This window comes from Neolamprologus brichardi, chromosome 9, assembly GCF_056152115.1.
Source record: "Neolamprologus brichardi isolate AB-2024 chromosome 9, ASM5615211v1, whole genome shotgun sequence".
Classification (NCBI taxonomy): Eukaryota; Metazoa; Chordata; class Actinopteri; order Cichliformes; family Cichlidae; genus Neolamprologus; species Neolamprologus brichardi.
In genome coordinates, this window is record NC_142112.1 from 28,669,837 (window position 1) to 28,683,704 (window position 13,868).

Here is a 13,868-nt window from a genome sequence, read left to right on the forward strand (position 1 = left end):
CTTTAGAAAAAAACACATTAAAGTTTGGGTTCCTGGAAGAAAAATATAAAGTAATGGGTGATGGCTCAAGACTTTTACACCATGCATTTATGGTTTTAATATTAACTATGTCACTTTGGCTAACAGTATGGGAACAGAAGTGAAATGTATCAGTTCCTCATATAAGCTGGAACAATGGTTCCAAACTTAAATGGGTACAACAGTAACTTGGGCTAGTTTGGGCTCATGATGACAGTCATGTTCGTGTTTAGCTGGTGGAATTTTCCAGTTAGCAAAAAACCCGCAAAGTAAGTAAATGAAAAAACCTGGACGCTGCAGCATATTTCATGTCAGTCCATCCAAGTAGCTGGCAAGTGAAGTGACAGATGTCTGACTCATAAAGGTAAAGTCGGACTAGTTGTTGAGATATTTCAGTCTGGAGTAAAGTGGGTGTTACTGCCAGAAATGGAAAACGAACCACATCCTTTACATTCCTTCTTCAGTCAGACCAAGAGGCCTAATAAAAACTGTAAAGTACTCAAACTGTAAGCATCATGAATCAGTAACAAAACCAGGCAATAAAGTTATGTTTTTACATTCATAAAAGTAGCAGCATTGCAACAAACTTAAACACTATTTTATCCTGAAGTTCTGCATGATTTATTCATTTATTTTTTTTAGTAGTAAACTGCAAAACTGTTACATTGCAGTAGATTTTCAGTATTTGCAATATTCCCATGTTTCATAACTGTTGCACTATCCGGTGAGACGCGTCAGACGTTTATGTTGCAACTGATGTTATTTTCTAATACTGTGAGAATAATTTCACAGACCACAGACATCCTGTTTTTTTGACCCAAATAAAATCATGTTACACCCCATAGACATCTAACTGCACACTCATGAGAGATCAAAGTTTCCAAAAATTAATAAAGCTTCTTATTCTGTATCTGTTTGCCAGAAAAGTTTCACCCATCTGGCTATTTGATAGTTATTTTCACTTCTTACGTCAGGCTTATTTTGACAAAAGCTTATTTAAACCCTTACAACTAAGTTCACATATGTCCAGTGACATAAACAGCAACATATTTTGCCCTCTAGCTCAGGGGAGCCGTGCCACAGAGAACACTGCACTCTCTGTTTATCAAGATTCCTAACGCCACCATAATAAGAGTCATGTGGATCTACTCTTCACAAGAGGAGCCTGGAAGGAAAAAAACACATGCACATCTCTATTTTTTTTAAAGGTTCTCAATTGTAGATGGGATGTGCTGCTGACCCATTAAGACCAGGCTTTTGAGCATGTTTTGGAAAGAGGATACATTCTGACTCCAGTTGGCAAAAATCCAACCAGAGCCAACCGACAGCATCACAGCCATGGAGCCATTTGTTGCAGTTTGAATTTATGCAATGAAAGAAGTAAGTGAGCATGTCTACACTTTTTCATTTTTATTCACACAAGGTTTTAAGATTGTCGCTACAGCCTGTAGGTGATGATCTTACTGTGTGTGATATTTAAATATATAGATTTAGAGTTGCCTTAACATGAGCTATCTTGTTTCTTAGAAACTTAATCTAGGGTGAGTCAGCGCTTGACTTACTTTTGTCAGTGTGCTGCTCAGTTTGTTATTAACTGTTGTCTAAGATTTGACAGGAGGAAGCTGTGCTATATATGTGCATGACACAATATAATTTACCATAGAACTAGTTCTGTGAGGTTGATTTGCATCAAAGGTGATATAAGTTATTTATTTATTTATTTATTTATTTATTCTGACTCTTCTATAGGTGGAAAATAAAAATGTATAAACACGAATCTCTTCTGAAGAGCAATGAAGCACAACAAGTTGTCACTGTCACAAAAACATCTGTGTCTTTTGCAATAACCAGCATCATAATTTGTAAGCAATTCTTTCTGATATTCCTACATTTTTTTTTCTGTCTTCCTTTAAATGTGCTGCTCCGAAATTTGATAGATTACACCCTCTTTTCTTTTATCTCTTTCTCCATTTCAAAGGTTTTATTATGCTTCACTTCTGTCCGAGTCAACTCAGAGCACAGCTCGGGACAACCCCCAACATTAAACACATTGTGGTCGGGAGGTGTTACACTTACACTACACTAGTTAACCCCAGCTTAAGGTAAATGTGGACTCATCTGTTGTCATGTCATAACATTTCCCGTCTTGATTGGGAATCAGTTTGCAGATTTGTCATAAATTCACAACTTATCTGTGATTTGAGTCAAGCCCCAGAGCTTGAAAGATCTGATTTGCTCCTAAAGGCCAGAGCAAAAGAGTTTGGGCTGTCACCGACAGCACATTATGAGGCTAGCGCTCAAGTACAAATGAAGGGAAGTTTTGATGTGGCGTTCAATAAATGATGTTCAGTGAGTTCCTTTCTTTTTATCGGTTTGACTTTTCTAGAAAGGATGAAAGAAGCTGAGACAAGGCCATATACGTGCTTTGCAAAGAAATTTCATGGGAATTTCTAATATGTTTCACTGCTTACTTAAAGTATACAAAAAAACAATCGCTATTGAGGCTGTTCATGGCAGATTTAAAAGGCTGAGGCACATGGATTACACTTTAGCAGTGTAAAGCACTGTTACTGAATTTTTGTTTGCATTTTGTTCATTGTGTAATTTCATAGTGTAACCGTTTACACAGTTGCCTAACAAGCAAAACATCCTTGTTTAATCCCAGGAGGAAACACTAATCTATCTGTGGTTGTGTCAGGAAGAACATCTGTGTAAAAATTTCACCGAATCAACTATGCAGAGCTTCCTGATGAACCCTTGTGAAGAAAGGAACAGCCATAGTAACTGCTGGCTCTCCTTCCTTCCTTCTTTTGTTCATTTCAAAAAGTCAAAGGAGCTTGCAAAGAAAAGCGTCTGGACTTCTTTAAGTTGCTTGAAGACGTTTCACCTCTCATCCGAGAAGCTTCTTCAGTTCTAAGGTCAAATGGTGGAGAGTCCCAGATTTAAACCTAGTGGGAGTATACCCCCAAAGAGGGACAAAAGGACCCCCTGATGATCCTCTAATCGCCTGAGCCAAGGTGTGAAACTGGGTGTGGGTCCCAATCAGCCAGGGTTTCAGGTGAGCTCATTGTGAAACCTGGCCCCACCTTATCATGTGAATTCCTGAGGTCAGATGGCCCAGGATGTGAGTAGGAGTTAAGGCGTCTGGAGAGGGAACTCAAAACTGGATTATAGATGGCAGACAGTTGGTGTCATAAACCACCGCCTCTGTTCAAAGCTCACAGTGGACATAGATGGCTTCTTTCACTCCTCTTTCAAACCATCGGTCCTCTCTGTCCAAAATGTGAACATTGGCATCCTTGAAAGAGTGACCTTTGTCCTTAAGATGCAGATGGACTGCTGAGTCTTGTCCTTTGGAGGTGGCTCTTCTATGTTGTGCCATGCGCTTGTGAAGTGGCTGTTTGGCATCCCCTGGATACATATCACGCCTTTATCCAGGGGATGCCATACCCTGCATTTACAGACTTCCTAAAATCCACAAGGAAGATGTCCCACTCAGACCCATAGTCAGTAGCATAAACTCAGCCACGTATAACATTGCAAAACACCTTGCTACCATCCTTGCTCCTCTCGTGGGGAACACCCCACACCACATCAAGAACTCCACCGACTTCACCGACAAGGTCCAGAAACTTACTCTAGATGCAGATGAAACCATGGTGTCTTTTGATGTAGTCTCTCTCTTCACTTGCATAACCACCACGGAGGCAGTGTAGACTGTCAGAAAACGACTACAAGAAGACAGCTCCTTGGAAGACAGGACCAACTTCACACCCGATCAGATCTGCATACTGTTAGACCTCTGCCTCACCACAACATACTTCAAATACAACGAAGGCTTCTACAGACAAAAACATGGCTGTGCCATGGGCTCCCCCGTGTCACCTATTGTAGCCAACCTTTACATGGAGGAAGTGGAAAGGAAGGCTCTTGGCTCTTTCAAAGGAAGAGTACCCAGCCACTGGTACAGATATATAGACGACACCTGGGTCAAAATCAAGACACAAGAAGTGGAATCCTTCACTGCGCACATTAACGCTGTGGATAAAAACATCAAGTTCACCAGGGAAGACACAAAGGACGACTGTTTGCCTTTCCTGGACTGCGCTGTGCACATTGAAGAGAATGGCAACCTCAGCATCGAGGTTTACCGGAAGCCCACACACACGGACCAGTACCTCCTCTTTGACTGCCATCACCCTCTGGAACACAAACTTGGAGTAATTAGGACCCTACACCACCGGGCAGAACATGTTCCCTCTAAGCCTGAAGGGAAAAAGAAGGAACACACGCATGTAAAGGAAGCACTCAAAACATGCGGTTATCCTAATTGGGCATTCTTAAAGTCAGCAAAGAGGCACAGAAAAGAAGATCAGACACCAGCGAGGGAGGATAAGAAGGACAGACGCAACAACATTGTCATCCCTCCCCAGACGCCTTAACGCCCACTCACATCCTGGGACATCTGACCTCAGGAATTCACATGATAAGGTGGGGCCAGGTTTCACAATGAGCTCACCTGAAACCCTGGCTGATTGGGACCCACACCCAGTTTCACACCTTGGCTCAGGCGATTAGAGGATCATCAGGGGGTCCTTTTGTCCCTCTTTGGGGGAATACTCCCACTAGGTTTAAATCTGGGACTCTCCACCATTTGACCTTAGAACTGAAGAAGCTTCTCGGATGAGAGGTGAAACGTCTTCAAGCAACTTAAAGAAGTCCAGACGCTTTTCTTTGCAAGCTCCTTTGACTACGATGACCTGGATGACTGAGAACCTTCACAGACAGATTCATTTCAAAAAGAATCCCACATAAGTAATAAAACGTTACATTTAGTTATTCCAAAGGGATGCAGGATTTGAATGTCAACAAATAATTTAAAATGTACAGGTGAATCCAAATAAGACTCCTTTTTTTCCCAAATCATGACATAGATCCACCAAAGGCTGTTATTTTCATTATTGCTTAATCAAACAGTTGTTTGTCATATTAATGCACCCAAGTTTACAAGGAAAGTGTCATTTAGTTCCACTGTATTCAAGAGAAGTCCTACATTTCAGTTCAGTTCAACTTTATTTATATATTGCCAAATCACTACAACAATTCGACATGACTTATATTGTAAGACTGAACAAAGATCTGTGACAGATATACAGCCAACATCTCTAAAGCTGTGCAGTTCATGCCAAATTCATGTAAACTGAAAAAAATAGCATGACAGGCCAATGGTAAAAAAGCCTGACTTTCATTGAACTGTCCCTTTAAAAGCCACACATCTCGAAATAAAAGCTTAAAGTCATTTTCTGTTTTTTATGTGTAGGTATGACTGTGAGGAGATCTGGAGGCAGTTTGAGGAGGCCGTTATTAGTCATTCTTCTTGCAATGTGACCGTCGAGGATTATTTTCACATGTTTAACGCAATGCCACAAATCTGGCCCTGTGATAATGTGAGCTGTGTTGGCATTTTCGTGCCTTATATATACGTTTTTTTTTTAAATTTATAGTCATATAATTATACTACTTTAAATTATAGTCTTTTTGTTAACTTGCTTTGTATTTACCTTTTTTTTCTTAGTTCCTCTTCTGGAGTAAAACCAGGACACTGATGCACAGCTATGCTGCAGTTTTTCGTCACTTCTGGACACTGGAAGACACGCTGGTTGGCTACATGTTCAACGATCTCATCTGGTGTGGCCAAGAAGAGGATTCTGGTAGACGTTTGTGTTTTGTTTTTTTGTGTTGTATTGTGTTTTTTATTTTGTTTTGTTTCAACAAAAGATAAATCATTACCGTTCGTGTAATTTAATTATTTTCACGAGAAAAATGATCGGAGACATAAAAGGCTTTGACCTCTCCGAGGTTTGGTGCCACTGCATTAAATTGGTCCAAGTAAATTAAAAGAAAATCAAGTAAATACTTGAATTTTACATACATATTAATATTAGAATTTTCTTTCACTATATATTATTGAACAACAATTCATAAAAAGCTTTGTGGTGGTGGTGTGATGGAGCGAAGTTCCATCTTCTCCATCAGACAATCCTAAAGGAGGATTTCTGGCCATCAGTTGGCACCTTGAAGTTTAACCACATTTGAGTTACGCAACAGCATAAGTCGAACACACCAGCAAAAACCAACAAGCAAAACAAAAAAATACAAGCATTTCATACTGGAAAATACTCCAATGTCCTGAATTTAAACAATTCTGCAAAGAAGACTGGACCAAAATTCCTTAATCACAAATGCTTGATTGCAGTTCTCGCAATTCTTGCAGAGTGTTGTGAAAAGTGCCACCTTATTCATTTATTATCTGAAACGTAAGTATGACAAATATGCAAATCGGGACCCTTCTTGGCAAAATCTTTTTTACAGCACTGTGTTTAAGATGGGCAGTGACGGTCAAGATGCTTATCAAAGCTGACTACCCAATCAAAAGCAAGATTTCTGGCAGTTAGAAGAACTGAAAGTGAAATAGCGCAGGCACAGATAAGAAGGACAGATACTTGGCTGCCATCCACATCTTTATAACATTAATGCAGTCATAAAGGGCAGCTATATTCTGGGGTTTGAATGACATTTGCAACTGGATATCATCTGTATAAAAAAAGTAGTATGAGATGGCTTCAAAGGTATTGACGATGTGTCCAAATGAAAGCATAGACAAGGCAAATAAGATGGGCCTGAGGACCTAACCTTTGGGCACACCACAAGATAAAGTGGCAGAAGATGACACAAACTGAAATGCAGATTCCCGCCTAAGTTTTTAGTCTCTCAATCAGGAGACCATGATCAGCTGTGTCAAAGGCAGCAAAAGATTCAACAGTACAAAAACAGACTTTTCAACTGTGTCGTTATGTAATTTAATTTTATTTCAAACTCTAGGAAGAGCTGTTTCTTAGAGGTGTATGAATAAAGTGCATGTGATGTTAATTAACATGTATCTAAAACATTATGTTTAGTTACAGCCACTCTAAGCTGGTTCTGGAGATAAAAGGCAAATTTATCAATATAAAATTCTGAGCGAGGTGATGGGTCAGCGCTGTGCTTTTTCAAAAGCGGATGAATAACAGCTTGTTCAAAGTCCGTGCTATGACAATAACATCACAAAGTTACTGCAAATTTGTCAGCTGCACAGTCATGATGCAAATCTCCCTCTTCACCACAACACAGAGATGCGCTATTGGACTGAAATCTGGTGACTGTGGAGGCCATTTGAGTACAGTGAACTCATTGTTGAATCCAAGAAGCCAGTTTGAGATGGTGGCTGCTTGCAGCACGATGGGCAGCATGTGATTGGCTGATTAGATTTGCATTAATGAGCTGAACAGGTGTATCTAATAAAGCAGCCAGTGAGGTGTTGAAATTGGTAGCTTCAAGGTTTGATTCCCAGTCTCAGCCTCTCCAGACGGTGAATTTGTATTCCCTGCTTTCATAGCCCCTTTATGAAATGTGTCTGGCACCCATATTCCAGTTTAGCTGTTTCACTTTACACTTTTAGATAAACAAAGCTAGCAAACTGCTGGGTGTAGCTTCATAATTTCCACACAAGCATAAGAGTGGTATCAAACTCTTGCTTTAAACATACGTGGATTGAATGATGACAAATTAAGAATGATTGTTTGGTAGCAACGGGATTCAGCAAAAGATTTATAATTCAGACAGCTGCAGCTGTGTTCCCAAACGTTTTACAGAACTTTTAAGACTTTTCTTATATAACTAGTCTTCTTGCATGTCAACACAGCACATGTCTTTCTTGAATATCTCATATCTCAAGTAATGACACTTGTGAATTTGACACAGGTTTTGATTTCAGCTCTTGTCCGGAGTGGTCGGCCTGTCGAAGTCATCCGGTCTATTCCCTGTGGAGGCAAGCTTCACAAAACGTGAGTTTAATATCCAGACTCTGGAATGGCTCCATCTCTGTTCTGCAAACAGCTGTGTTATTTATCATCTACCTTTCCAAAACCAGCACTGCTCTATTGCTCTTCTGTGACTTTCCTCATCCATTTGCTAGTTTGCAGAGATGGCGTGTGGCAACATTACTATCTTACTGAATGGATCTATTGTTAATGCCTTCAATAGGAAAAGGTAAGAAATAATGAATAATTCAGTAGGTTGGTGCAGTTTCTGAACTACATATTAAATCAATCCTTTTTCTCATGCAGCATGTTTGGAAGTGTTGAACTGGACAGTCTGGATCCACAAAGGGTGAATTATGTCAACATTAAGGTGGTGACCAGTCTAGACGGACCCCATATGTGAGGATAATAAAAGGATATTCTTGTGTTTTAAAAAAGTAACTACTGATGAGTTCACATTGTCCAAATTCCATTAATTAGCACCTTAACTGCTAGGATGATAGGATGACATGTTATAAAGCTTGAAACCCTCAGTTACCCATCATTTATGACCACACTATAGTTTAGTGACCCGAATATATTATCATGCAGTTGTATAACAGCAACAATGAAAGGATAACTATTTTTCAGGGCGTGACAGCCCAAAGGTTGTCTTTATGTATGGCAAATAACTGATATGATTTACTGCTTAGTGACATTGTTATCCTTTACAGCTTGTGAATAGCAACCTATCAGAAAGTTGCAGTGGGCCTGAGAGGTTTGTGTTGTTGTTTTTTTCTTTGACAGAGAGTCATGTAGTCAAGGATCCATTGTAGACCTGATCCAAATCCTCCAATCCAGAGGCTTTCACTGGACCTGTACAGACAATGACCAGTACGTAATGTTCAGTGTTTGGAAGTTTCGTGACATCAAAGTTAATTATGAATCTGGAATAGTGGTCTTAGATCAAAGCATCAGATCATGTGACAGTTGTTAGTCATCAAGTGTGTTTTACTGCTCCTTTTTTACACAGAGATCCATGCCTTAACAGGAAACACTTTTGAAACCGTCAATCAGTAACAGGTCTTTTTTCTTCACAGGACCTTGATGATCTTGCAATGCATCCGGAACCCGCAACACTCATCCTGCCAGACATGTGCAAACACTTTGTTGAACAGGAAAAGCCTTACGTCTAATTAAATCACAGACTGCTGTAAAATCTATATCTTTCAAAGTAAATCCAGAGTGCAAAAAAAGGAACAATGAATACTGTAAACACTGTCCTTCTTAGATAACACAGGCTTCTCAAAAATCTAACTTGAATAAAATGCAGTGTGCATGTGTGTGTTTTGTGTATCCACTACACTTCACTGATCCCCACAAATCTGCAAGCAAAATGCAGCTGAAACTGGTGCTTCTCATCATGGAGAGGAGGAACTGATCATTTTACAGCCTTTAATGCTGCAAACAGACTCATCTGTCAGCACTGCTGTGACTCCATTAGAAACGTTAGTACATTTGTAGAATTAAAAGCTGCGAATTAATCACAGCATTGCTGACTGTGCTCCAGTCCTCTGTCTTCTGAACTGTACTGATCCCATTTAATTAGCAGGGTTAGCCAACTGAAGAAAAGATCTCCTGTTTTACTGTCAGGGTTGTGTTAATTTAACTGAAAACTAGAGCAAAACAAGACACATGATGGTGACCTGTATGTGGCCAGATATTCACAGCATAGAAAAAAAAGGAAGCTATGAAGCTATGAAGTTATTGCACTGTTTAATTGTGGTTTCATTATTAGCATTTTGCCTGTGTAGTGTGTGCAATAACTTCATAGCTTTTTATATTTTCTTTGTGATCCCTTAAAGATCAATGCACAGAATGGTGTTTCAGAGATTACAATGCTGAGGCACCCTGTGTCAAAAAAGAGGTTATTGAACCCAGTTAAATCAAATATGCTTTTTTTTCTATGCTGTGAATATCTGGCCACATACAGGTCACCATCATGTGTCTTGTTTTGCTCTAGTTTTCAGTTAAATTAACACAACCCTGACAGTAAAACAGGAGATCTTTTCTTCAGTTGGCTAACCCTGCTAATTAAATGGGATCAGTACAGTTCAGAAGACAGAGGACTGGAGCACAGTCAGCAATGCTGTGATTAATTCGCAGCTTTTAATTCTACAAATGTACTAACGTTTCTAATGGAGTCACAGCAGTACTGACAGATGAGTCTGTTTGCAGCGTTAAAGGCTGTAAAATTATCAGTTCCTCCTCTCCATGATGAGAAGCACCTGTTTCACTGTGTAGTTTTGTGATTTGTTTTGTTGTGTCACAGGAAGCTGCCAAGGCCATACTTTGGTGTTCTTATAAGTATACATCCACAGTTTAACATATAATTGCATTTATCATCACTTTATGTGTGCTCCAAGGTAGAATTTCAGTAGGCAATTCATGTCTGCCAATACGCCCACAACAGGGATGACAAAGAGGTTTTCTGCATTCTTAAACATTTCCTTTGAATTTCCTTCTTTGTACTCAAAGGTCATTGGCATTTCTCAACATGTTTATAAGTATCACTTATTCTGTGACATCTAAACTGGAGCCCATAACCATCTTACAGCAGATGATTGACATTTAACTGCTGCTATGAACGTCCTTATTAACCTCCCTACCTACTTACACATTTTTGTGCATTTTGAATTAGTTTCACACTGAATGAGAGGTTGATGCATTTAGTGCTGCAGCTACCACTGTAAGCAGAGCTTTAATTTAATTGTTCAATAAGGAGGAATGAATACCAACCCCAGCTGCTGTTTAAATCTGTATAGCAACGCAGATCACATGGTAGTAATTCTAAGCATTTAGGCATGGTGACAGGTTAGTAGTAGTGGTAGTCTGAGTATTTCAGGAACTCCTGATCCACTGGGATTTTAACACACAAACACCTCTAGAGATTACACAGAGTGATCGGAAAACCAGAAAATATCAAGATAGCAGCAGTTCTCGGGAATCCATCCTGTCTTGTGTCAACAGTTCAGGCTGCTGGTGGTGTTGCTGTAATGATGTGAGGGATATTTTTTGACAACTTTGTACTGACGCTGTGCAACTTAGTACTGAGCATTGCCTAAACTCCATATGTAAAGGGATCAGCGGCTCAAATAATCTTAAACTGGCTCCTTGAACATGACAGTGAGTTCACTGCACTCAAATGGTCTCCACAGTCACCAGAGCTCAGTCTAAAAGGGCACCTGTGGCATGTGGCGAAACGGAAAATTCAAATCGTGGAAGTTGCAGCATCTGTGCGATGCTGTCATCACGATCTCAGAGGAATGCTTCCAGCATCTTATTGAAAGTATGTCATGAAGAATGAGGGCAGTTCTGAATGCAAACAGTGTAAAACCCAGCACAAGCAACATGTAGCCTAATTAGTGCTGGAGTTAATTGCATATGCTCCCACCTCTGATGAAATCTCACAAGTGTTAGCTTTATTTTGATACCAAGGTTGTTTACACAGAGTTTGTAATTGCAGAGAAATAGTCGATTCATTTTGGGCAAGAAGCTCAGAAAGCGCTTTGAGGCTTAACAGGTTAAATAGACTTTGGCATTAATTCAGAGAGCACAGAAATACCATTAATCAAGGAGTGCAGTGCAGTGTGGGCACATTTCGGATGTGGGTCGGAGAGGGGGGTAGAGTAGGTTCGGCCGGATGGCTCCTCAGCCTCAGTTGGACGATAGGGGTATATGGTAGGCGTGGTCTGTGGTGCCGCTGCAGGAGCAATGGACGCACCTGCAGGCCTTTACAATCATGCCTCGCCGGCTTTAAAATCTGCACTGGGTCCCGAGAGTTGTTAGTGATGTGAGTCGGGCTTTGAGCTAGAAAGCTGCAGCTGACGGAGTGTATTTGTAGCAGCAACCGACTGTTGAATAAAGTATGCTGAAAAGCATGTTCATGCAAACATCGAATCTGGTCGAATATTGGTGTGTTTACAGTGCACTTGCATGTTTCCATATTTGATCCATCTTGGCAAATGCAGGAGTGATTGCATTTGAACTCGTGAAGTAGCAAGGCTGCTCTGCGTAAAAACGGGCGTTAGGTCTGAGTTATTGGTCGGTATTATAACCAATGATTGAGCTGCTGTTTTATCCAGTTATTTGGACATTGCACATTGTTACTAATGTGTAACACTGCACATACAGCATGTAGACATAATGATAATGTGCATTGAGGAAATGGAGATATGAACTGCATTATTTCTGTCAGTTGTTTTTTCCTGTTTCCTTTAGTCATATTTGAATTTTGCTTTAAAAAGAAACAATTTAACCACATGGCAATTATCCTGCCATAAACTTCTTTCAATAATATCTTTAATCATCTGGTTTTGTTGACACCAGTTTTTTTTTTTTTTTAATCAAATATATAAGAGTTATGTAAATGTGTTGGACTGTTTAGCATATTTAGAATTTCTTTAAATCAAATTACACCAAACATTAGCAAACTTATTTATTTTTCAGATATGACTGTCAAAAGCTATCGGGTGCCTTTGAGCAGGCCTATGTGAACAAGGATCCATGTAACGTTCCAGTGGAAGCTTATGATCCCCTGATTGTTGCAGCCCCCTTCAATCCTCAGTGCAACAGAGTAATAATCAATGATTGCACCATCTCAATCATCCTGTGACAAAGTGGGTGAGAAGACCATTTGTCCATATTCTTAGTTAACATTCTTGTTTTGAGTTAACCATATTTCACATGTAATCTGCAATAGGCAAACATCTACTATCCCGGGTTTGTTTATGTTTTGCACTTTTACAGATTATATAATATAACATCTTGGTTTAAATCAATTCCTACAAGTTTGTTAAGTTAACATGTTATTTATTTCAACTGTTAATTTGTATTGTTTAGAACTTACCTTACCTACCTGTCTTCCAGAAACAAAAGGAGGAAATGTAGTTTTACTTCCTGCTTTATAGCTTCTGGGTTCATCTGAGGTCACAGGAAGAGACCAAGTGCAGAAGGGGAAGAACTCTTATAATTTAATAAAGTTGATTTTAGAGGGTTTATGAAGAAGTAGATTTATTGTTATAATATGTATTGATTACACCAGAGTTCATGTTGCCAGTAAAGAGGAGTAGTAGAGACTTGAATATAATCATGTTCATCGTATCTACCTACTGATTGGAATAGTCCAGAGGAGAAATTGTTTGATTAAGTGGACTATTTAAGCAGAAGAACTCAGGTGTTTCAGAAAAGGTTTCGGGTCAGTGTAGCTGTGTGCAGTTTGACCTTAATTTCCGTTGATTTAAGTTTAGTTATGTTTATTTGAACTGCGTTAATTATAGAGTTGAGTTTCTTATTTGTTTCTTTGTAAATATTGTTTCGGTCACAAAATGGTGAATAAATCACTTGCTACACTGGACAGCATCAGTCTCCTGCACTTCTTTGACTACATAAGTCGAGTCCTACCACACATCCCATCTGCCATAATCATGGATTATTTGTTTAACAATGCATAATTATCTGTGTTTGTGGGTTAGATGATGTTCTGGAGAAAAACAAAGAATGTGGTCCATGGTTTCACAGATAAGAGAGATTGTTTTTTTCACTTTGGAGGACACTGTTGGGATCTGTCCTGGATGGTCTGACGTGGTGTGGAAAAGAAGGCAGCAAGTGTAACACTCTCAACTCTAGATAAGACTGTAGATAAACTGTTATGTGAAGGCTGTGTGCACGCAGGGGTGGTGACATGAAGGACCCAAAATGCAGACTCAGGAAATCAAAGGTGAACTTAAATACAGCTTTAATGTTAAACTCAAAAGAACAACAAAACTGAGTATCCAAAAATAACTTACACGAACAGACTGACAGAACACACAGCTAGGTAAACGGTAGATCGCGACAATGACAAATTGAAACACAGGGCTTAAATACATAGAGGGAGCAATCAGGGAATGGACAACAGGAGGGAAACACAGCTGGGGCAAATCAGAACTGACGAGACAAGGAAGCGTAAAC

General features: G+C 39.6%; 1 protein-coding gene across 1 annotated transcript; it reads left to right on the forward strand.

The window, feature by feature from the left end:
• Nucleotides 1-1,237: 1,237 nt before the first annotated feature.
• LOC102777656 (ADP-ribosyl cyclase/cyclic ADP-ribose hydrolase 1-like) lies at nucleotides 1,238-9,151 on the forward strand. The gene is made up of 10 exons (XM_035909667.2): nucleotides 1,238-1,398; nucleotides 1,768-1,880; nucleotides 1,997-2,120; nucleotides 5,339-5,465; nucleotides 5,594-5,729; nucleotides 7,819-7,901; nucleotides 8,033-8,106; nucleotides 8,184-8,276; nucleotides 8,664-8,750; nucleotides 8,957-9,151. The coding sequence occupies exons 2-10, from the start codon at nucleotides 1,781-1,783 to the stop codon at nucleotides 9,054-9,056; spliced, it is 924 nt and encodes a 307-aa protein (XP_035765560.2). The 5' UTR covers nucleotides 1,238-1,398; nucleotides 1,768-1,780; the 3' UTR covers nucleotides 9,057-9,151.
• Nucleotides 9,152-13,868: the final 4,717 nt, after the last annotated feature.